Here is a 23,472-nt window from a genome sequence, read left to right as displayed (position 1 = left end):
TCCAGTGTTTTATTTTTTTTCAGTGCGGAACCTTTTACTGTTACATTTCAATATTCATTTTTAATCAGGGGCAATCGGCTCTGCTCAATTTGGCATGGACCCCATGTCATTTAATGTACTGTATGTCATGTACATATGTTCTGTGTGAGATGCACTCCTTTCCAGCCCACAGCAGCATCAACATGCAGCGACACGTTGTGCGTGTGACCAACTGGTGGGTGTTATGCAATCTGTATTTTAACGATGTAGGACTTGACTGCTAATTAATTAACATACTCTATATAGGGCTGTGTGATTAGCAGCAGGAGTGGCCCTGGAGCTGGGGAAACACTTGGGAAGCTTCCTCACCAATTGACCTTATCTGCAAAGAGACAGCTGGAGATTCCTTTTATTGTCATTTCCACTGGGTAATTGATCAATTTTAACTGAGCTTTTATGATATGATTTTGTTAATATAGTATGTCTTCCTTGTAATTGTTTTAAACATTTTGTTTCATCACTGATATGTTTTAAAGTCGTAATTATGCTCTGCGTCTCTCGACATGCACACACAATCCTGTTACCCAACCCTTTTTAGCCATCTAGAGAAAGAGAGAGAAAATAGTGAGCTACATGAGATGACTCGGCAGAAATTACATCAAGCCAATTGCTCTGAAGAAAAATGTCTATTTTCTTAGAAAATATAAATAATTTGAATATCAGGGGCATCTTACATCACAACTTTGCTATCCTTAAGACTCACAATATTCAAAAATAATTTGTGTTGGCATATCCTTCAAACACATACACAGAGGCTTATTTTGTAGCGTCATAATATTCAATTTACATCAATAACAGTTGATTGGATGGCCACCACCCAGTAGAATTATTTCAATGTTAAAGTTTAAGGGCGAGGGCGGCACGGTGGGCGACTGGTTCGCACGTCCGCCTCACAGTTCAGAGGTTGTGGGTTCGATCCCGGCCCCGGCCTCCCTGTGTGGAGTTTGCATGTTCTCCCCGTGCCTGCGTGGGTTTTCTCCGGGTACTCCGGTTTCCTCCCACATCCCAAAAATATGCGTGATAAGTTGATTGGACACTCTAAATTGTCCCTAGGTGTGATAGTGAATGCGGATGTTTGTTTGTCTCTGTGTGCCCTGCGATTGGCTGGCAACCAATTCAGGGTGTCCCCCGCCTACTGCCTGAAGACAGCTTGGATAGGCTCCGGCACTCCCCGCGACCCTCGTGAGGATAAGCGATATCGATAATGGATGGTGCCCCGGTTTCCTCCCACATTCCAAAAACATGCATGGTAAGTTGATTGGATACTCTAAATTGCCCCTAGGTGTGATTGTGAGTGCGGATGTTTGTCTCTGTGTGCCCTGCGATTGGCTGGCAACCAGTTCAGGGTGTCCCCCGCCTACTGCCCAAAGACAGCTGGGATAGGCTCCAGCACGCCCCGCGACCCTTGTGAGGAGAAGCGGTACCGATAATGGATGGATGGATGGATAATGGATGGATGGATGTTTAACAAGGCCGGTATGGTCCAGGAAAACGGCTGAGATTAAAACTGGCTCCATCTAGTGATCAGGACGGGAATTAAGGACGGGGGCGTCTTGCCCACCTCTGCCCTACTGTTGATTAAGATGGACAAATCAAATGATATGATGGTTTATTGCCCGTTTTTTTTTCTGAACACAAAAAACTACAAAATACTGCCATTTCCGAAAATGACCTAGATAGTGTATGTATTCTGCATGTCCCCACTAGATATAATCAGACTAACAAGCAGAGAGCAGTCTTTACACGGATGACCTGAGCGTCTGCATGATTAACTTACAGTGCAGTCGAACGAAGAACGCAATAAAATGCATCCTCTTAAGTCCGAGAGTATGCATGAGCGTATATCCTTATGATTGCTCGCACTTCTATTCACTGCTATACATCATCTTTAGGGGGCTGCGGGGTGTTTAAGTCAGTGGAAAGAGCAGAGCGGGACTACTTTTCTATTCACGCGTGTCACATGCCGCATGAACCGCTGCACTGGCCTGGGCCAACCTTAACCCCCCCCTGCACTTTCCAACACCAGATGTAGGTCGCAGAGTGCTGCAGGGGCTGCGTGCGGGGTGTGTGTTTTGCGTGTGTGACTTTAGACGTGGGTCGGGGAGGGACTGATGATTGTAGTCTCCACCAAGGACATGGCCCCCAGCACACTGTCTCCACGGCTGTCACTTTGCATCATCCCAAACAGGCCGCACAAAGCCTGACAGGCTGCCAGACAGGCCGAGGGGATTTGTCATGGCTCCTTTCGCTACTGCCGCTTGCTCTCTCGACTGTTTTTCTTCGTGTGCGCTCGCCACCTCGCATAATGCATTAATGACGTACTAATTAAAATGTAATGGACATTGAATGGGGTCACAAGTTGTACCTTCCTAACAAGGAAGGTGTTTCACAGCATCCGAGATGAGAAAGGCAAAACAGGCGGTTATGGTAGTTGATCGGTTTTACTGCGCTTTAAAATTGCTTTAGAGTTTAAAGTTGGCTCGCTGTACTTTGTACTAGTGCTGTCAAACGATTACATTTTTTAAACTAATTAATCACATTTTCCATAATTGATCAGTTAATCATACTATATTTACAGCTACATTTTTTTTACAAATCTTGGAATTGTGGGGAAAAAAGTAAAAGTATATTTTGATTGACTGTTCTAATAGCTTTCTTTGATACTATTCTTTTACTGTAAAATACAACTGTTGAACGACACACCAAAAACATACAATTACCGTAATATGGTATTTGAATTTGTCTTTTCAAAGTGCAAATTATTTGTGATTTCTGCAATAAGCCATCAAGCAACTTTTTAAAGTAAAACTATGTAAATGTCCGTCTTTGCAACAGTGACTCTCTAACTTTGGCTGCGCAGTGAGCAGAGGTCAGCTGCACAGGAAGTAAATAAAATTGAGATTAGTTAACTCCGTTTTGTTTTTTTTGTGCATTATAAAATTTAAATAAACCTCCATAGGTAATGCTTTAACTTTCACAGCCCTACTTTGTACATTTGTGTTTATGTCCTAAATGTATATTTTGCTATAGTGTATGTTTTGGGTAGAGTACTTGTGTAGCTCCAACTCAATAGACAAACTGCTTGTGTCTATCGAGTATTTGTATTTGTATTTGTATTTGACCGACAAAGATGATTTGGATTCTGGTCCAAGAGGCTACTAGTGTATGACACAATGGCGAGCCATTTGTGCATTTATTTGATATCTGACTTAAAGTCCATGTACTAGTATGCTCTTTGTCCTCACTAGTAAGACAATTTGATGCACTAAGGGTCATATTCGGCAATGTGTTTAAGTCAGTAAAAGGTGCGCAGCGACACATTTTTTTGACTGCGCAGATACCCCCCCCGCATCGACTCAAGTATGTCACTTAAGACACCTTCATGAAATGTACACACTCTGACATGAGCGACCCTGAAATGAGGGCGTTCCCTGGCAAATCTGGTGGAGAGCACATTCTTCGAGAGACAAGAATTAATTTTCTTCTTCTGCACTCAGGAAACTATAATAAGTCTAGTTCCCCTTGAAGGTGGAACATCGCATTGCATATTTTGATCCAATAAACTGCTTCCGTGCTCCGTTGGTGATGACTGGGTGACAGCAGTCTGGACAGGAGAATCGCAGCACTTTAAAGTGTGCAAGCCAGGCATAAAAAAACGTATTTGTCTCGCACCACAAAGCAAAAAAAAAAATTTAAATAAATTTTTTAAAAAAAGGACACGAAAAAAAATAAACGAAGCGATGGCTTGTAACTTGAGAAACCTCTCTGGTAAATCAAGGTACCACTTTATTCAGAATGGTCCATATGGAGCAGCTTCGACAAGCTTGACAGTGAGCACACAAAGCCAAATTCTTCATTTCGTTTCAAGTCATGTTTGATTACGGTTAAAACAGATCACTTACAATCCTCAGTGAAATGTCTAATTACATCACCGATTCAACAACTTGCACACAACAATAACAAGGCCAGGTATTTTTTTTCCTCCAAACACTGATTTGTGAAAGCTTTCCAATCTCTTTTTAATGGGTCAAATTTACATGTATGCCAAACTCATGATGAAAACAAACATTTGTGATCTGATACGAGACTGTGAGACATCCATAAAAAGGAACTAACAAGTACAACATTAAGTCCTCATAATAGAGATCAGTATCTGTCATAACGAGGCCTATGATAATGCGAGTAGTTTTCCTGAGAGCCACGATCATGCCCCCCGTACCGGTCTTTGTGTTGCTGCTGCCTGTAATGCTCTCCTCTTCCAGGGCGATCTCCGCCCCAACTTTGGCCTTCCCCCCAACCGCGACCTCCTTGACGGTCCTGGTACCTACGGGGAAAAATATAGTTATTGGTAGTTGTGGCCTCTTTTTTTCTCTCTTGGGCGAGAAGATGAGAAGAAACTGACATGCCACCTTCGATTAGATTTGAAAACTGTAAGAACAAAACCTGAAAGGTCCAGTTAAGTGTAAGTTCATCCTCCTATCTTTATTGACACTTGTGTCCTTTAAATTTAGTAAGCCAAACGCATTCTGTGCGAGACATGTGAGTGTATTCAAATGTGTCTACAGTACTTTAGCCAATCAGGACGCAGAATACAGTGCTGGGGGTCGTACACTGTAAAAACAGTATGCTGAATTGCACTGTAAAAAATACAGGCAGTCAATTAGGACACAATGCGGGCTTGTACGCTGTAAAAAAACAGCATACAAAGTAAAACTGTAAAAAAATAGTTTTTTAGTTTTCACCGCGAAAGGTGAACCGTGATATAGCGAGGGACCACTGTACTGCTATATCATGAAAGATGTTTCATATATAATCGCTATATTGCACAACTCTTACCTTCTCTCTCTTCCTTGACGGTTTCCTCCCCCACGACCTCTCCAGTCCTCCACAATAGGAGGAGGATCAGCTGGCCTCTTCACGTACTGCTGGTACTCATGGTCCTCGGGGGAAAACCTTTGAGCGAACATCTCCTCGTAACTTTGAGGTTTTTCCGTAGTTTCACTCATTCTGAAATGAATACGACTATGGTTAACATGAGGCAAACAGCTATTACTGTATGCAGAAAAATATCCGTTTGGTTAAAGAGCTTCTACATACTGGTATATTAACCATTACAGAATTGTGTAAAAAATAAAATAAAATTGGGCTTTTAATGTGATACGGTATATTTATTTTCACTGACGAGTTTAAAGCCACCAATAGATTTCCACACATCTGACCAACGAGATAACCGAACAGGTCACAGTGGACCAATGACATTGTCCGTGTGCACCTTCATGCTGAATATTTATAATCAGTCATGTCCGTATTTCAGTGGGAGGCTTGGTTGAGTTTGCCATTGGTTCCCAAACTGTTGCTTGGGTGTGATTGAGGTCTTGATGTGTGACGTGTATGTGTGTGGACTGGACGTGCGTGAGGAAGAGGCGGGCTGCCTGTGAGAAAAGTGTGGAAGTGTGTATGCTAAGCAGTGCATGGCTGGAGTTGAATTTAATGAACATGGTGAATGAGAGCCATAAATAAAGCGCTCTCTGCAGCGTGATCACTGTCTCTGTTGTTTTTTTTGTTTAGTTACCGGACGCCCCTTGTCGGTGAATTTGCCTAGTGTGACAATGAGACAACTGAGACTGAGAACGTTTCTGGGAGGCTACTGTGTAACTAGCCACGGTTGGCATTCCTTGGGGGAAAAAAGTATACATTGGTGTTTAAGGTGACTTTTTTTTTTTTTTTTTTTAACCCATCTGTGTGACCCCTTTCTTTGCTAATAATCCCTGTTATAACAGAGACCCGCGCCTAATAATGCGAAAAGACCAATATATGATGATATTGGTTTTATGGCTAAATTCAGCTGTTCCGGCTTTTAATCAGATGTGCTTTGTAGCCGGGAAATTGCGGTCCTGCAGTAAAACAATTGAAAAGAACTCATAAATAAACCGGTGATCAGATGGAGCAAAATGCGCCAGTATTCACTAAACAGAAATCGAAATCACTGTTATATCACACGATAGACATTTGACATCCTATCTACGATGTACAGTATATATTATGTTGCACAACTCTACCTTCTGTCGCTTCCTTGATGCTTCTCTCCTTCACGACCTCTGCAGTCCTCCATGATAGGAGGAGGATCAGCCAGACTGTTCACGGACTGCTGTTGCTCTTGGTCCTCGGAGGAAAATCTGTGAGTGAAGGTCTCCTCGGAACTTGGTTGTTTTTCTGTAGTTTCACACATCCTGAAATGAATGAGACGCTGGTTTAAGAGGCAAACGGCTATAACTATATGTACACTGCCATGAAAAAGTATTTGCCCAATTCCAATTGGACATTGTGTTGAACATAAATTAAACCATAATACAATGATTTGCAAATCATGTTCAACATTAAAAGCCGGGAGAGCGGCTACGTCTGTGTCTTTTTTCAATCCAATTCTCCGTCTCTTAGCCAATTTAATGCATCAGAATATACACGTGAGGGTGGCTCGAGACCGTGGAGGATGTCGTGGAATTTTTTCGAGCCGTAGGTAGGCTACATGGCGGACGCTGTCGGTCGCGGCAGTGATATATAGACGACGCGCACGAACAGTGGAACGTGATATGATATGGTTTGAAGACAATGACGATATAGACATCTTGGTAACAGAATAGATTTTATAGAATAATTTTTTAAAAATTAAAATGGTGCTTCTCTTGCACTGACACATTATTTTTACATCATCGATTGAAACAGTAAATAAATTCTGCCTGTGTGAAAGCCACATGTCTAAACTCTTTAATTCTTTTGGAATTATGTTTCTGTTTGCTACAGGGGCTGATATATTAATCATTTTCTAAGTATTGAATTTCTGGGAAATCTTCAGGTTTTCAAGGGTAATTCCAAAGGCGACCTTAGGTTTTGGTCTTGCTTTAGTCCTTAATGGGTTAAGAATTGAAGACCCTGCAGTTACATTAATCATGTATGTATTATTGAACATGACATGTCCTGGTCAAAACAATAAATAATAATATTTAAATCAATTCCAACCACAGTGCAAGCTGTGTAAATAAAATGGCAAAAACATACTGCAACTCATGACATTCTGTGACTCACAAAGTCTGTCTCAGCACGGGACATTTTGTCACAGAGGCATGTTTGGATGGCACTCGCGTGACGTGTTTACTGTACATGGGGAGCGCACATGCTTGAATGTGCGCTACATTCGAGCACAACGCCGGGAAGCTTTTCGTCTGTATGGGAATATGTGGCTGGCTAATGAGCATTAAATTCAAATGTTAAGCAGTCAGTCAATGAAGCCCATCTAGGCAGTGTATCAACGCCTTTGTCTTTATTAAATGCTGGCTTCTCATGTAGTCAGAGCAGCATAAAAATGGGAGTTCGGACACTTGGAAACCGGGACAGAGATGACAGGTTATTTTAGCGCTAATTAGCTGATACGACAATACAGATGGATTTCCTGGACCAAAGCAAGAAAAACACACTGGATTCTAGTTCTACCATTGGCCAGGGTGTAACAAGGGAGCTGAGATTATGAGATTTATGAAGACAACTGCCTTAAGAAAACATGCAAATTTCCACAGTCATCGATGATATGGGGCTGTAGGAGAACGCTGTCATTACATATTTAATAAATGCACAAGTTTACGTTGACCTTTTGAACACTAATCCGATCAATTGAAAGGACATTGGGGCAAAAACTATGAAAACATTCCTTGAAAAAAGACACATAAGGTTAATGTCATAGTCTGCAAGTGATCCAGATTGCAATCCTATTGAAAATCTTGAAAAGACTCCAATCTTATATAAAAGCCAAGCCAGCGGTGGTGCAACAAAGTACTACTGGTGTGTTAAAGTGTTCTTTTGTTGTTTGCTTAATGATTCCATATATATATATTCCAATATTGGCGGCACGGTGGACGACTGGTTAGCACGTCCGCCTCACAGTTCAGAGGTCGTGGGTTCGATCCCTGCCTTCCTGTGAGGAGTTTGCAGGTTCTCCCCGTGCCTGTGTGGGTTTTCTCCGGGTCTGCGGTTTCCTCCCACGGTTTCCACAAACATGCGTGGTAAGTTGATTGGACACTGTAAATTGCCCCTAGGTGTGATTGTGAGTGCGGATGTTTGTTTGTCTCTGTGTGCCCTGCGATTGGCTGGCAACCAATTCAGGGTGTACCCCGCCTACTGCCCGAAGACAGCTGGGATAGGCTCCAGCATGCCCTGTGACCCTGGTGAGGAGAAGCGGTATCGATAATGGATGGATGGATGGATGAATCAATATTTGTTTTCCACTCTGCTCGGTCTAAACAAGTCTCAGACTACCACATCTCTTCTTGATTTCTTGTAGTATTTCTTAAATCCAGAAAGTTGCATTTTTAAATGAGCCAAGTATTGTGTCATGTCAGCGATTTGCATTTTTTTTTTTCTTCTACAAAATTAAACAACAAATCTTCTGACACTGGCGATTCAATAATTTTTGCTAGAGGTTGTAGTAACTAAATCATAATTTATGTGTGTGCATTTTCCCTTTGTGCACTGTTAAGTGCAAGTAATGTCCTGTTTTTTTAACAAAAGGGATGTCAATTTAAAAAAAAGAAAAAAAAAAAAAAAAAGGTATTTTACGTCTGATTCGTTGATTTAAAAAGAAAAAATGTATGCATGTTTTTCGAACGTGGGAGGAAACCTGAGTACCTGGAGAAAACCCATGCATGCACAGGGAGAACAAGCAAACTCCACACAGGGAGGCTGCAGCCCAGAATCGAACCCTGGATCTTTGTAATGTGAGGCCGTTGTGCTAACCAGTCGGCCACCACCTCACCACTAGTAACATGTAATTTTACTACTTGTATGTCAAAGTTGTCCTGGCTACTAGTGAGTCCAGAGTGTACTAGTGCATGTACCTTTAGCTAGATATCAAATAAATGCTCACATGGCTTTCCATAAAGCTAAACTAAGTGCTCCATCTTCACTAGTATGACAATTAGCACACGAGTGGCGCAACTTACAAGGTTGCATAAGTAAAACAAATATCTGATTAATTTCAATGTTTCCACTGCTGTATAACTAACAGGACAACTTGGGCATACTAGCAGTCGCTATTTGGTGCAGAAAGCAACTAACGCGTGATTCAGCCCTACTAGTTGGGCCTATAATTGTACTAGTCTACCACAGTAGTTTGCCAATAAGGTTTTATTGCGTACTAGTAAGCCAAAAGTGGCACTAGTTGTGGGGAAAACGGAACTAGTAAAATAGTTGCAACATTTTCTTTGTCCAAGTGCAGTGGAGTTTTACGTAGAAAGAGCATAGTGGTACATGGACCTTAATGGATATAAAGGATATGAAATATATGCTTTAAACGGCGTTTCGATTGTTTACAATTTTTAGATTAAGCCTCTTTGGCTATGCGTGCAATGTAGAAAGCCTCAACAACTCATGTGCATAACGAGATGTGACTAGATGCAACTTGGTATTCACCAAACCTGTAACGCAACAACAAAGCAGTAAAGAACAACCAAGTAGTTATTAGCTATACGTTTTAAAACATACCTGAACACACCACAAAAACACACCGGTTTCCTTTCCTACGAGTCAGTGTACAAATAGTAAGACGCTGAAATTATTCCCCCTGGAAACAACGAAATGGATGACATTGGTTCCGGAGAACACACGCACGTGCGTTTGATGGACGGCAATCACATTTCGGGGGAGGGACAAAACAAAAACAATACACAAGGGTCAAAGTCGATTGGGGTACTACTAGTTCCAAAGCAGAATATATAGAAATACACTGAGTGAATAATGCCCATGAGTGGCACATTTACTCAAGATACATTATAGTTCATCGTTATTTTTTGTGGAAAGTGTCACGAACTCCTTGGAAGCCATGTAAGTGCACGAGAGAAGGAAACTGTCACGTCGTCTTCTGTTAAAGCTGCAGTGTTAAAGGTGTATGTGTTTGACAAACAAATGTTCCTTGTATCAGGATATGCTGTACAGTTAGCAGTGGTAGAAACTATGTACACTCTGTACAAATAGATGCTTGGGTTAACTAAAAAAAAACTTTTTTTTTTAAAGACTGGTAGTAGTACAGTACCGCATTACAGGTATTAGGATGCCAACATTGAATCGTGATTCAACTCTCTTAAATCAAACTTATATGTTCCCAGCAGGCCCACTAGTAGAAACACTGCATTCTGATAAATACTGTGCTTGTGGAATATGAGTTAAGCCGCAAAATCCACCCCTTTTTAGACATCTCAGGGGGCGGCCATTTTGTCTAAAAATCACCTGATTTTCTGAAGCTGAGCCGTGATTGGTCATTTTGCTGAGCCCTGAGCATTTGTGATGTCATTTTCAGTTGACAGAAGTGATAAAATGGCCGTTCCCCTGAGATGGCTAAAAAGGGGTGGATTTTGCTGCTTAACTCGTATTCCACAAACGCGATATTAATCAGAATGCCCTGTTTCAACAAGTGGGCCTGCTGGGAACATATTCTTGAAAAAAATGTTTGGGTTTGGGTTGATTTTCACTTTAATAAATCACTTTTGTGTGATCCCAGATAACAGTGTAGTTTTTGCTGTGGTCTAGTCAGAACACTTAGGGACTTTTCAACGTCCCAACTTGATGTATAAAGCGCTTTGTTACAGTTACAGGTGTGACAAAGTGCTTTATAGAAGACAATGTGACATCAGACATTAACAATAAAGCAATCCTAATAAAGCATCCCCGCGACGTACGTTTTGTTGTTTAAAGCAGTTAGAGCGCGGGGTACCCTTTCACTTTCCATTTATCCGCCATTATGTCCAGCCGGACCAAATAGTAATCGCCTTTAGGCCAGTCTGACTATCATTTTAAACTGGCTTCTGTTAGCGTTTCTGACTACCAACTTTGACAAACTAGTACTAGCCCACAACCTGGCTATATAGTCCAACAATTTTTTAAAGTTTCCCGTCTATCGTTTATCGCCGACGAAATGGGCGTCCATCATACAGACAGGCAGAACGGTCCGTCACATAGGCGGAATGCCCAGCTCTGCTTGTAAATACTTGTGTACATACAGTAGTTGTATTGACCAGAGGTGGGTATTCTGTCTGTCCGTACTGACGGATGGTCCGTCGACCGACGACCAGAATTGATAGACGGGTGTAGGAGTGTGAGCTACATTTTACCCATTTTACCCATGGCCACAATGCGGCACGGGATTCTGGTTAAGGTATGCCATTTTAAACTTTAAAATAAAACTTTTGGGCCAAAACCTAAGGTCATGTTTGGAGTTCCCCTGAAAACTGAAAAAAACCTAGAAATTCAACACCTACAAAATAATTAATGTCTCAGCCCCTGTAGCTGATAGAAACATAATTCCAAAAGAATTTGAGACCTTAGACATGTGGCTTTCACACAGGCCCGAGTTTATTGAGCTTTACTGTTTCAATCGAAGATGTAAAAATAGTGTCAGTGCAAGAGAAGCACCATTTTTAATTTTAAAGATTTTGTGGTAATTACCATCCTCTATTCTGTTACAAAGACGTCGTTAATGTCATTGTCTACAAACATATACCATGACCCACTAATTGAAACAAGGCATTCTGATAAATAAGAGTTAATCCGCCCGTTTTTAGACATCTCCGGGGACGGCCATTTTGTCACTTCTGTTGACTGGAAATGACAACACACAACTGCTCAGGGAACGACCAATCACGGCTGACCTGTTTTCTGAAGATGAGCCGTGAGTGGTCGTTAATATAAACCCTCAGCAGTTGTGATGTCATTTTCAGTCAACTGAAGTGACAAAATGGCCGCCCCCTGAGATGGCTTAAAAGGGGTGGATTTTGCTGCTTAATTCATATTCAATTCATATTCATATTCCTGCTAGAAACAAAAACAAAAAAAATGTGTTTGGGTTTATTTCCGCTTTAAGATTGATAATAGCAGCTCCTGAATGAATGCATTGTGTTACAGCTTGTAGGAATAGAGCAACTGAAGAACATTGGCAACTGTGACTACATTTACATGCAGTCAATAACCCTTTTACAACCAGAATATTGTCAGTTTTCAGGTTTTCAAAAGTGATATCAACGCGCGCAATAACCCAAATATGCCCTTATTCGGGTTTATAAAATTCCGAATAGCATGCCTGGGTTACTCCTTTTCTAACCCAAATATGTTCGCTGTATACGCCACGGCACGCTCTGCGCATGCTCAACCACAAGGAATCTAGGTCATTGTAGTATAGGAAGTGCTTGTATGGAATCTTGGTCTTTGTAGTATAGGAAGTGCTTGTATGGAATCTTGGTCTTTGCAGTACAGGGAGTGCTTATTTGGAATTTTGGTCTTTGTAGTACAGGAAGTGCTTGTATGCGCGGCCGTAGCGAGCCTAACTTAAATACCGGTACATTGATTTCTCTGCGGCGTTCTCACATTATTTTCTGACTCTACGGCATTGATGACACAGTGTGCATAGACCAGGAGTCGGCATTCCGCGGCTCTTTCATCCTTATGTTGCGGCTATGTGTGGCTTGGGAAAATCAATTATAAGTGTACGATTGAACTGTATTGTAACATCTTCCAAAGACACGGCTACTGTGGGCCGTAGTCGATGCCAACTACAGTGCAATAACAGTTCCGTCATTCTGTAAGTACACAGCATCGGTGAGTACTACGTCACACATTTTCTTCTAATCTTCCTTGAGATGATTCTGCCCCTTTATTGGAGTCCAGTAGTGTTTAAGAAAACTGATTGGACTTGATTAGGAAAGGCATACACCTGTCTATATAAGACCCTACAGCTCACAGTGCATGTCAGAGCAAATGAGAATCATGAGGTCAAAGGAACTGCCCAAGGAGAGCAGAGGCAGAATTGTGGCAAGGCACAGATCTGGCCAAGGTTACAAAAGAATTTCTGCAGCACTCAAGGTTCCTAAGAGCACAATGGCCTCCATAATCCTCAAATGGAAGAAGTTTGGGAAGACCACAACTCTTCCGAGACCTGGCCGTCCAGCCAAACTGAGCAGTCGTGGGAGAAGACCCTTTGTGAGAGAGGAAAAGGAGAACCCAAAGATCACTGTGGTTGAGCTCCAGAGATACAGTAGGGAGCTGGGAGAAAGTTCCACAAAGTCAACTATCACTGCAGCTCTCCACCAGTCAGGGCTTTATGGCAGAGTGGCCCGACGGAAGCCTCGCCCATATAGAGTTTGCTGAAAAACACTTGAACGACTCCCAGACTATGAGAAATGAGATTCTCTGGTCGGAGGAGACCAAGATTGAACTTGTTGGTGTTAATTCTAAGCGGTATGTGTGGCGAAGCCCAGGCATTGCTCATCACCTGCCCAATACAATCCCTACAGTGAAACGTGGTGGTGGTAGCATCATGTTGTGGGGGTGTTTTTCAGCTGCAGGGACAGGACGACTGATTGCAATTGAAGCAAAGATGAATGCGGCCAAGTACAGAAATATCCTGGAGGAAAACCTCTTTGAGAGTACTCAGGACCTCAGACTGGGCCGAAGGTTCACCTTTTAACTGACAATGACCCGAAGCACACAGCTAAAATAAGAAAGGAGTGGCTTCAGAACAACTCTGTGACCGTTCTTGACCGGCCCAGCCAGAGCCCCGACCTAAACCCGGTTGAGCATCTCTGGAGAGACCTGAAAATGGCTGTCCACCAACGTTACCATCCAACCTGACAGAACTGGAGAGGATATGCAAAAAAGAATGGCAGAGGATCCCCAAATCCAGGTGTGGAAAAACTTGTTGCATCATTCCCAAGAAGACTCATGGCTGTACTAGCTCAAAAGGGTGCTTCTACTCAATACTGAGCAGTGAGCAAAGGGTCTGAATACTGATGAGTGATGACCATATGATACATCAGTTTTTCTTTTTTAATAAATTTGCACAAATTTCTACATTTCTGATTTCTTTCTCTCAGTCCCTCTCTCTGTATATACTGTATTTATATATGTGTGTAGGCAATAATTTGGGGGGTTTCAAAATAATAATGGGAATGAATTGAATGCAGATTTATTTTTTTGTACTTCTTAGTTACTACTTAGAAAAAAATGTGTGGGCGTGTGAGCAGGTGTAAACCGCGCTGTGTCGCTGCTGCTGCTGTTGCTTGACGCGTATGAAACTCGAGCCCACTCACTGGGGGGGAGAGAAGGAGGAACAAAGTCAGGCAGGTGAAGGCCAACATTAACTCCACTAATTCAGCGGCCACTTCGAAGAGGACAGCGAGGTGAAAGTTTTAGTTGTATTGTTTTATTTTTATTTATTTTTGTTAAATTTGGTCGCCGCCGCGTATGTGACGAGGGTGAACACTCACGCACACACAGCAGGCGAAAACTTGGTTGACAGGCGCAGGAGGAGACAGCTTGGCAAACCTTGAAGCCCACGAAAGAAACAAGTGCTCAGAGATTGTCTTCTGTGTGCGACAACGGGACGTGTTCGAAGGAGAACAACCTTAAACGAAGATTGTGGACTTTGATTCGCGTTCGCCTCGCGTCACGTTACAGATCCGAAATATCTCCGCGTTACAATGGGGTGAGTACACTAGTATCCAGACTTGCTGAATGTGACACCTGCTCCCATTTTCTAGTCCTTAAACATACCTTCCCTTTTTTCCCACTTTAATGTCATGAATGGACCATAGTACGATCATTGTAATAATTCCGCCACTTATCTATGTGAGCCCAAATTAGCTTCTAGCAACGCCCTTAAAATATATATTGCACCATCGAAATAGAATTGTTATATGAATTAATTTGCCATAGATTACGGAAAATCGGTATTAACATGTGCTTTATAGGTAATGGTGTCATTCAGCGCTGCCCACTGAGTGTGCGTGTTGCAATTAAGTGTGGAGGTCGTTGTGGACACCCACGGTGCACTCGAGACTATTTTCTCCAACGCGGTCTGTGGACTACCAGTGGTCCAAATCGATACTGGTGGTCTACCATTATCCAGTTGGATTTTTACATAAGGAAAGCCATTTACTCTATATTCTTAATATCCAGGTTAAAGTCTATGTCCTCTCAAGACAATTTATAGTCCTCTCGTAGAATGACTCGGGCGCAATAGTCGAATGACTTACGAGTAATATTTATTCCACGGCGCGTGCCACTTTACCCTACTACTACGAAATGACACTATTACAGTACTAGTAAAATACTGTGCTAAGACTATTGGGGCCAAATAGTAGGTATGTGTCCTGCACTAGTGGCCTCCTGCACTCTGCTAGATCACCCAAATTTCCATTTGTAGTTTTGCCTCATATTGTAACATGCTACACAACATGCTAAAGTTGTCCTACTAGTGTGTGTCATGTCAAATGTCATGCAGTAGTGGGGACATTTGGAAATACGAAGGCGCTACAAAAAGGTACCGCTAGTGCCAGAGCATGTAATGCTCTGCATATACTGTATATTGATACAGTATATGATCAATCACGGTTGCTTTTTACACTTGTGAGAGCTAGGATCAATACAATGTTTTACGTAAAGCATTGTTAACAAATGTTTTATGATGACAGCATACAGTTTTATTCCATATCCATTTTTTCTAATGGGAAAATCAATTCTAAACCCACACAAATCAGAAGTCAGTCTGGCATCCTGGAATGTGTTTGATCTGTTAGAGGTTCAACTGCATGAATACAGTGATTTGACTTTGGCATTGATATAGAACTGCACTGTGTCTTACTGAGAGGTGTTTCTAATGGTTTGATTCAGTGTGCGAGTTACTGGTTATGGCATGCACTGATTTTTTTTTTTTTGTAACTTTTTTTTTAAAACTTTTTTTTTGCTCATTTCGTCAAATGGTTGTGCGAAAATAATGTAGTACAGTAGTTGTATAGTCTACTTTAAAAAATCTGGATCCAGATGATTTTATGTCATCCAACCACTTGAAAAAAACTGAGTAAATTCAACATTTTTCCAGTCTGTGCATATCTACTGTATTCTTCATTAAATGTGTACGTTGGGGGGAAAAAAATAATACATATTGTGCCTGTCAAATGCAAGTAATGGACAATAATTGGGCAGTTAGAGTAAAAAGGGTGAGTTTGGCTCCAGTAATGTTAAGGGAATGCTGCACTACCTGTTTCTCTCCGAGCGCACTTTTGTTTTTAAAAGCGAGTCCCACAGCTGTGACTCCCTCTCATGAGGTCTGCATACTCACCCAAATGCTTTGAAATGCAGTCCATAGTGTTGTCATGAAACTGGCCCCTGTGGACCTGCAGCTGAGAGCCAGTCTCAGCTCATGTCGCCAACATAGCGACGCGGCACTCGCCTGCTTTTACTCACTGCCAGCATGTAGTTATACTTGACACCTCAATACGTCTGGCAAGGCCAAATAGATCGTTCCATTCTTTAGAACCCCACTTCAATGTCAAGGATAGCATGAATGCAAGATCTCTGTTGAAGTTAAAAAAAATAAATAGGTGAAAAATAACTGGCAGTGACATTGGTAGCAGAAATTTAAATGTGCAAAAACAAGCAATGTGGTGAGTTAATAGTTGTGTGCGTGCATGTATACAGAGTGTCCCAAAAGTCGCAAGTCTTTTATTTTTTTCTGTCTAGTTTCAGGTATCATTTGGACAGATGTGAGGCCATCAGCATTTGACGACTTAGGCTTTGCAGTTTTTGTAATCATGTCATTCCCTTGCCCATGGCTCATCAGTTGACATTGGAGCAGCAGGTAGTTTTTCTGGCACCGAATACAGTTCAGCGCCAGTTTGACAAGCTTTATGGCCCCCATGTCAGAGTCCAATCCACGCTATCCAGCGTATCCACTGCAAGTTTCCTGAAACAGGATCTGTTCTTGGCAAACGACGCAGCAGAAGACTGGCTCATGTCACCTTTATCTGATAAAAATACCGAACTTCGAGAGCAGGCATTGACTAATAAAACAGGGAAAGTTCATCCAGAGGGATGCGGTGGACTGGTCATCAAGTGAACCTCTATTTAGCAGATCCTTTTGAGAGTGATAATGCTTTAACTGTAGCAACTTAAGGGTGTTCAAAGGCTTCAACCGGAAGATTATGAGGCTCCACAACATGAACTTTCTCAATTCTTAAACTGGCACTGAACTGCAGTAAAGGACAGAAACACTTGTTGCCAGGGGCTAATTTAATAATGCTATTCCGATCTCAATTTGCCTAGCCTTGGGCAAGGGAATGATATGCTAGCAAAACTACAAAGCCTAAACTGTCAAATGCTAACGGCCTCACATCTGTGAATGATACCTGAAATGAAATAGGACGTGTATAGTGGCTTTTGGAACACCCTGTACAAGTGAAATTTCAGAACAAGCTTGATTGCTCTTCATAGTGACGACAGTGTGTCAGTTTTTCTTTTCCTTTCTTTTTTGTTGGGTGTCTGGGTTTTGCCCCTTTGGCCCTGGCCCGTTTGTTATTAAATGTGGTTATAGATTAACAATAAATCGCACACATCATGTGAACTTTTGCTGCCCTCCTGACCTTGACACATTAGTATTGATATTGATATTGATCCCACGTGGATTGAAAATTCTGTGTCACTTTTCAGTAAAAAAAAAAAAAAGTCATTGAAGACCGAAAACAGTGACGCGTTTGCATTTTGAATTTGAGAGCGTAACCTTTCTAATACTTGTAAATACATTCACTTGCTCACTTTTATTGGCTTGTGGAAGTATTCTGGAATAAACCTTAGCTATTCCTTTCTTACGCACAGACGCCGAGAGCACTGCAAGCCGCATATTGCTATTTAAAGTAAGTATGTGCTGGGAGCTGCACTAACACTGGGATAGATGATAATCTTCTGGCTGGCCAGAGACTGACATCTAAAGGCTTAACACTCATTGATTAGGCTCACATGTGACGTGGCACTGGGTGTCTCGCTGCCCCGCCAGCCTGGAGAGCAGACTATAAACCTAATCTGAGTGTGCCTTCTCCGTCTGGTCAATAGGCACTCCGGCAAGGTGTAGAATGAAAGTGGCTGCACCACTTGGTGTGAATGAAACACGGGTAAATGAAAGAAGACAGGCTGAAGGCGGATTGGAAGTCTCTTTGCCAGATGGTTGAAGCTCGGGAGGCCATCTGCTGCCATGCTGTGCCTCTGTGGACTCTTCTCATGTCCTCTTCCGTGCAGCTCGCAGATTAAGCTCTCATCGGGCCCGCTCTCCTCTTTGATGAGCTGATTAGCTACCTGAATTTCTAAGAGGAAACTTGATCATCAATTTGAAACAAAGTTAATCCAAGTTAAACGAAATGTCTCTGTTGTAAAAAAAAGAGTTTGGTCGTTGCATCCTTCACTGTATTAGTATCCTTGCTTCACACACACCCTTCTTGCCATCAAACCGGTATGCTTGTCATTCACTGCCAGCTGTTTTCAAAGCATAAAGAGAATTTTGACTGAGCTGTTTAGAACCACAGAACATTGTCTTCCCTGATAATGTGAGTACCGAACCTACCACAAGAAAGAGTAGACTCTTCTTTTTTCACCAGAAAAAGACGTTTGTTTCGATCTATTTCTATTCTTTAGTCATGCGTAATTAGCAGTGGAACATGGGCTGCCCCTACAGGTTGGACTAGCTCATGTGTGACGTCTGTTGCCAGAACTCATTTGTAAGATGTGCTTGTATCATCACATCTTACCACTCCAGCTTTTGTCTCACTTTGAGAGTGCAAACCTGAATGACGGGGACTCACCCACCAGGTGGTTCGGTAGAATGTGTCTAAGGATCGTTACACAGAGCAGTGCAGCCAAACCAACTCCTCACTGTCGCCAACCGCTTTGTTTTGTGCTGGGAGGATTCAAATGACGTAAAAGCGTTTGTCTCCCTAATGACGTATTACAGGCTCATTCACACGATGTGCATTTGAGGTTCTTGCCTCCAAGCACGTGCGGAGTTTATTCCTCTCCTGTTGATGTTGCTAATATCAGCACTTGGCTGACCCAATTTGCATGTGTGCATGTGTCGCTGGTATTGTCATCATGTTCTCTTTGCGGCAGTAATGTGAATAATAACGCGTTACTCTTATGAGAAGCAACACGCAAGGCCCAATGCACTTTGTCAACGCTCAAAAGTACAATTGAAAGAGCTAAAATGTCAACACTTTTCACAAAACTGTAATATTGAGCCAGTACCTTTAGTTTTAAGGTACAAAGTCCAAGAAAACCTGAATGGACATCACCCATTCTGGTTCCTTGGTATACATGTGGCACATTTATCTTAGAAAGTCAACTGTGGACAAAACAGTGCTCAGTCCTTTTGATTGAATTACAGTTGTTATTGTCGGATATCTTGTGGGCATGAATGGTTGCATGTGGTTTGCTTTAGACCATCACCAAAGTGTCTTTGAGCTGGAAGAATGTACATTACAGGCTAACACAAATATGCTCCCTTGAGAACACCCACCCACCTGTAAATTATTTAAAGCATCGGGTGGAGAGAGTGCGTATCTGGCAATCAACTGGATGAAGAACTGCTGCCTTTAAATCCCCAATGTAGACTTCCCAAGATAAACGAGTACCCATGCAGTGCCTCTGTACTTTCCCTAATCCGTCATTTGAGTTGGACAAACGTGACAAACATTTTTCTGGTAGTTATTCATGCATCTGTGCAGAAATGCGACGTGAGCTGGTGTAGTGATGCGTGCTGTGACAGCTGCGGACACCTACTGTGTCCCTGCTCTGGGCATAATCTGTTTCGATTGGTGGCGTAACCAAATTTTTAACTACAGTATCCTCAACATCCTGACCCAAGCCAGGGAACAGCAACTCAAGTTTATAGTGCCACTTTATTAAAATGTAGTTAGTATATTTGAGTCTGCTCTGATTGCAAAGTGCACCTCATCGCTTTGCAATAACTTATAGTCACCCGATATGTCAAACAGAATTTGTGCCAAACATATGCGTCATTTAACAAGACGCAAGAAAAAAAATCTCTTGGTGTGCTTGCCACTGGGATGGCGAGTTATACTGTAGTTTGCGCAACTTGGCCAAGCGGGGAAAGCTGTCCTTATTCTGGGCCCACCACAGCAGCTGGTTCTGCATGATGGAATTTGCGGTGTTTGCAAATAATCATGGACCTCTGCATGTGCGGTGAAATACTTCCCCGCTCGCCTTCCACTTTGATAGTTTATGTCGTATTGACAGACAGACGGCAAGGCGTATTCCACAGTGCGAGCTTTTATTCACAACCGTCCTCCCGCTCCGCTCAGCAACACTCGGGCATCATCGGCGTGAACATCCTGTAGCCAGTAAAATCAAGCCTTCAAAATAAAAGCATGCCAATTGTTGCGGCAAGCATCTCTGCTTCCTCCTCAAGCCAAAAAGACATCATTAGAGACTAGTGGACGTCACGTTCTAAACGTCATTGTGGAGTAGTAATGTTGACCAGTCCACTAGTCATATATTGAGGTTTGGGTTTTGGATCTAGGCTTTGGCCTTCCTGTGTGGAGTTTGCGTTCCCAAAAAACTTGCTTAGGTTCATTGAAGACTCTAAATTGTCCTTAGGTGTCCTGTGAATGGTTGTTTGTCTAAATGTGGCTTGCAAATGATTGGCGACCAGCGTTCCCCACCTCTCACTCAAAGTCAACTGTGGTAGGCCCCAGTTAAACCAGGACCGTAGTGAGGAAAAGCAATATTGAGCATGGATGGATGGATGGATATTCACTGCCTCCCTCACTTGTAAAATGGAAGCGATATACGTCTCCTTTTATCCGGTAAAATCAATCAAGCTAATGCGTTACATCTCAGAAAAGCAGATCACTACAATCACCCAACAGTTGCGAGCGCACCCATGTGTTCAGCATTGACCTTTTATGCCTCCTTCCCTGCTAGAGTGAGCTGGCTCCTGACATCGCCATCGCAAAGGTCAGCGTATGTGTGCACGCGTGCATAGGCAAAGTAGCAGCAGTGATCTGTAGAACGGGTTTCTGTGTTTTAAACCAGATGTGGAATGAGATTAAGCTTAAACGGGGAGTGCACATTCGTTAGGCTTTGATTTTTGTGAGAACTATAATCCTGGTGGAAGTAAAAGATTTATTAGCTCATGAATATCTGTCCCTCACTGTCTGCATTTCTGAACCGGCAGTAATGCTGAAATGCATGTCCTCTTTATTGAATGCTTCTGTCGAACATCACCAAAGTGAAGCTAGAGACACCAGTTGATTGATATGAGAATGTGAAGGAAGGTGGTCCCAAGAATGCTAACAAATGACAAATCACTTGACATCCTAAACACACAAGCAGGCAGAGCTGAGAGTAGAACACAATTGCATAGGTTCCGGTAAAAACTCTTACCATTCATTTGACGTTGAATCCAACTCTTTGGGGTCTTTGGCACAAGCAGTAAAAATGGTCTGTTTCGTTGTAGTGTGTGGTAGAATGTTACTGACAAACGATGAGAACATAAATACCTAAATCAGTTCACTTAAATTCATAAATATGAAATTGAAAAGTGAATCTGGACTCGTGACTGACCGTGATTTGCACTGATAACCAGCGAATCGACCTTAACAGACTTTGGTGGGAACAGAGGAAAGGAGTGTTCAAATTAAGGTATTAGATAGCTCTGCTGGTGATGAATTTGTGTCCCGAAATAGTGTACAGTACACGTTCTGCATATTTACTGTTCTAGTGAACAGACCTTCACTAGTCTAAACACAACATTCTGATTAATACTGTGTTTATGGAATATGAGTTTAGGCAGCAAAATCCACCTGTTTTTGTCCATCTCAGAGTTAGGATTAGGGCGGCCATTTTGTCACTTCTGTCGACTGAAAATGACATCACAGTTATTCAGTGCTCAGATAATGACCAATCATGGCTCATCTGTTTTCTGAAGCTGAACTATGAGGTTGAAGGTTGACTTCCCTTTAAATATAAAATGCTTTATGGGATTCCTGCTAATGTAGTTTCTTTCCATTTCATTCCCCCAAACTGCCTAATGTGTCCCGCAGATCCTCACACCGTTTTAGACTACTTTGCAAGGATATGCAAATTTCTGCGCGTTTTGCCACTTTTAGCAGTGGGAAAATGGACAAATGACACCCTACTAGCCAGCGTCTGAGTCATGTACAGTTTAGAGAGCAAGATGATTCAGTCTGGTAGAGATGGCACATTTGTTGGAATGTCGAGATCAGCCGCTTTAACTGTTTTATCTTGTGTCTTTTTTTTATTTGATCATTTGATTTTTTTTTTATATATTGTTGTGCATTTTGCTGTTAAACTGACAGCCATCACGTCATGGCTAACCATGTTTTTTAAAATTAATTAATTAATTTATTTGCTTGTTTGTTTATTTTTATTATACTGTACACCACTGACCAGCTGCATTCAAACAGCCTCTCCCTGGGTCAAGTTTCTTAAAATATTGTTCAGACTCAACAATCCAAACGGTTACTATTGTACTTCTCTGTATGATATAAAAAAAGACAAATTACTGATGTTGCACTTCCTGAAAAGAAAAGCTTTCAGCTGCTGTCATTGAAATCTGTCCATTTACACAAAAAATGTGCAGTTTAACATTGTGTTGCCTGTACCAAATGTCAACTGAACCCATTACATCACTAGCGATTATACATCTATTGTTTCACTATTAGAACCTCTGGTGCAGTGTTGCCCAACCAGGGGTACACCTAGGGGTACATCAACATATTGCGGTCACATGGAAATATTATTTATTTGTCAGATCAATACAATGTGGCACAGCCACACCAAAATCTCAACAGCCACGTGCCAACTCAAGTGGATCAGCTCAGATGACAGATGAAAAGAAAGTGTAAAAGAAACTTGGTGCAGACTTCGGCAAAGTACAAAGTTGTGCGTTTATTTTATGTGCAGCATTTTGCTATATTTAACGACTTTATGTATGTGTGGCTTGATGCACTGCGCACCTTTAGTGCCGAGGCCCGTCACATAGGGCACAATGCTTCCGAACCCGACTTGGACCCAAACGTTGTAAAAAACAAAACAAAAAAAACAACAACAACAAAAAACATTGTTCACTCACTCCCGCACATTGGGAGATGTACTGTAATTTGTGGACTCCCTGCGACGTGAACTGTGGCAGCTTTTATCATGTTTCGTGGCTCCCCATAAAATATGATGCATTGTATAATTTTCTTTAATACAAAAAAAATATTGTCAGTCAAGGTTGCTACAGAAAAAATGTGTGCGCAATAATCATGAGGAAAGTGATATATGAAAGGCGAGGCTCTCTCCCATTCATTGAATGGACTAGCGTGGTATATTTTATCACATGGTACAATCGTCACTATTTTATCCACTGGTACATCCATCCATCCATTATCGATACCACTTATCCTCACAAGGGTCACGGGGCGTGCTGGAGCCTATCCCAGCTGTACCCCGCCTACTGCCCGAAGACAGCTGGGATAGGCTCCAACACGCCCCCCACTGGTACATATGGAATTATAAATATGGTTAAAGTGGGAGCCAACTCAAACATTT

General features: G+C 42.0%; 2 protein-coding genes across 3 annotated transcripts in view; one reads left to right on the top strand and one right to left on the bottom strand.

Moving 5' to 3' along the window:
• Positions 1–3,778: 3,778 nt before the first annotated feature.
• LOC147150241 (uncharacterized) lies at positions 3,779–9,734 on the bottom strand. The gene is made up of 4 exons (XM_086026154.1): positions 9,571–9,734; positions 6,099–6,269; positions 4,876–5,046; positions 3,779–4,363 (listed from the first exon to the last, which is right to left on the bottom strand). The coding sequence occupies exons 2-4, from the start codon at positions 6,266–6,268 to the stop codon at positions 4,186–4,188; spliced, it is 519 nt and encodes a 172-aa protein (XP_085882280.1). The 5' UTR covers position 6,269; positions 9,571–9,734; the 3' UTR covers positions 3,779–4,185.
• A 13-nt stretch (positions 9,735–9,747) lies between these two features.
• The window catches only part of homer2 (homer scaffold protein 2), a 33,226-nt gene continuing 19,501 nt past the window's right edge, over positions 9,748–23,472 (top strand). Inside the window, exon 1 of one of the 2 annotated variants that reach the window (XM_086026152.1) lies at positions 9,748–9,909. In XM_086026152.1, the coding sequence (XP_085882278.1) occupies positions 9,908–9,909 (2 nt within the window). In that variant the 5' untranslated portion in view covers positions 9,748–9,907. Of the gene's footprint in view, positions 9,910–14,142; positions 14,558–23,472 lie in introns of those variants that run through there. The other variant, XM_086026151.1, reaches the window with a different exon arrangement.

The sequence above is a fragment of the Filicampus tigris genome, chromosome 3 (genome assembly GCF_054856515.1).
Source record: "Filicampus tigris isolate MCC_2025a chromosome 3, RoL_Ftig_1.0, whole genome shotgun sequence".
Lineage (NCBI taxonomy): Eukaryota > Metazoa > Chordata > Actinopteri > Syngnathiformes > Syngnathidae > Filicampus > Filicampus tigris.
This window is presented reverse-complemented; position numbering and strand designations above follow the sequence as displayed.

Excerpts from the sequence above, each read along its gene's own strand:
- LOC147150241 (XM_086026154.1), bottom strand. The coding sequence starts at position 6,268 with ATGTGTGAAACTACAGAAAAACAACCAAGTTCCGAGGAGACCTTCACT. Across the intron at positions 5,047-6,098 it reads CATCAAGGAAGCGACAGAAG|AATGAGTGAAACTACGGAAA; the intron begins GTAGAGTTGTGC and ends TATTCATTTCAG. Across the intron at positions 4,364-4,875 it reads CGTCAAGGAAGAGAGAGAAG|GTACCAGGACCGTCAAGGAG; the intron begins GTAAGAGTTGTG and ends TTTTCCCCGTAG.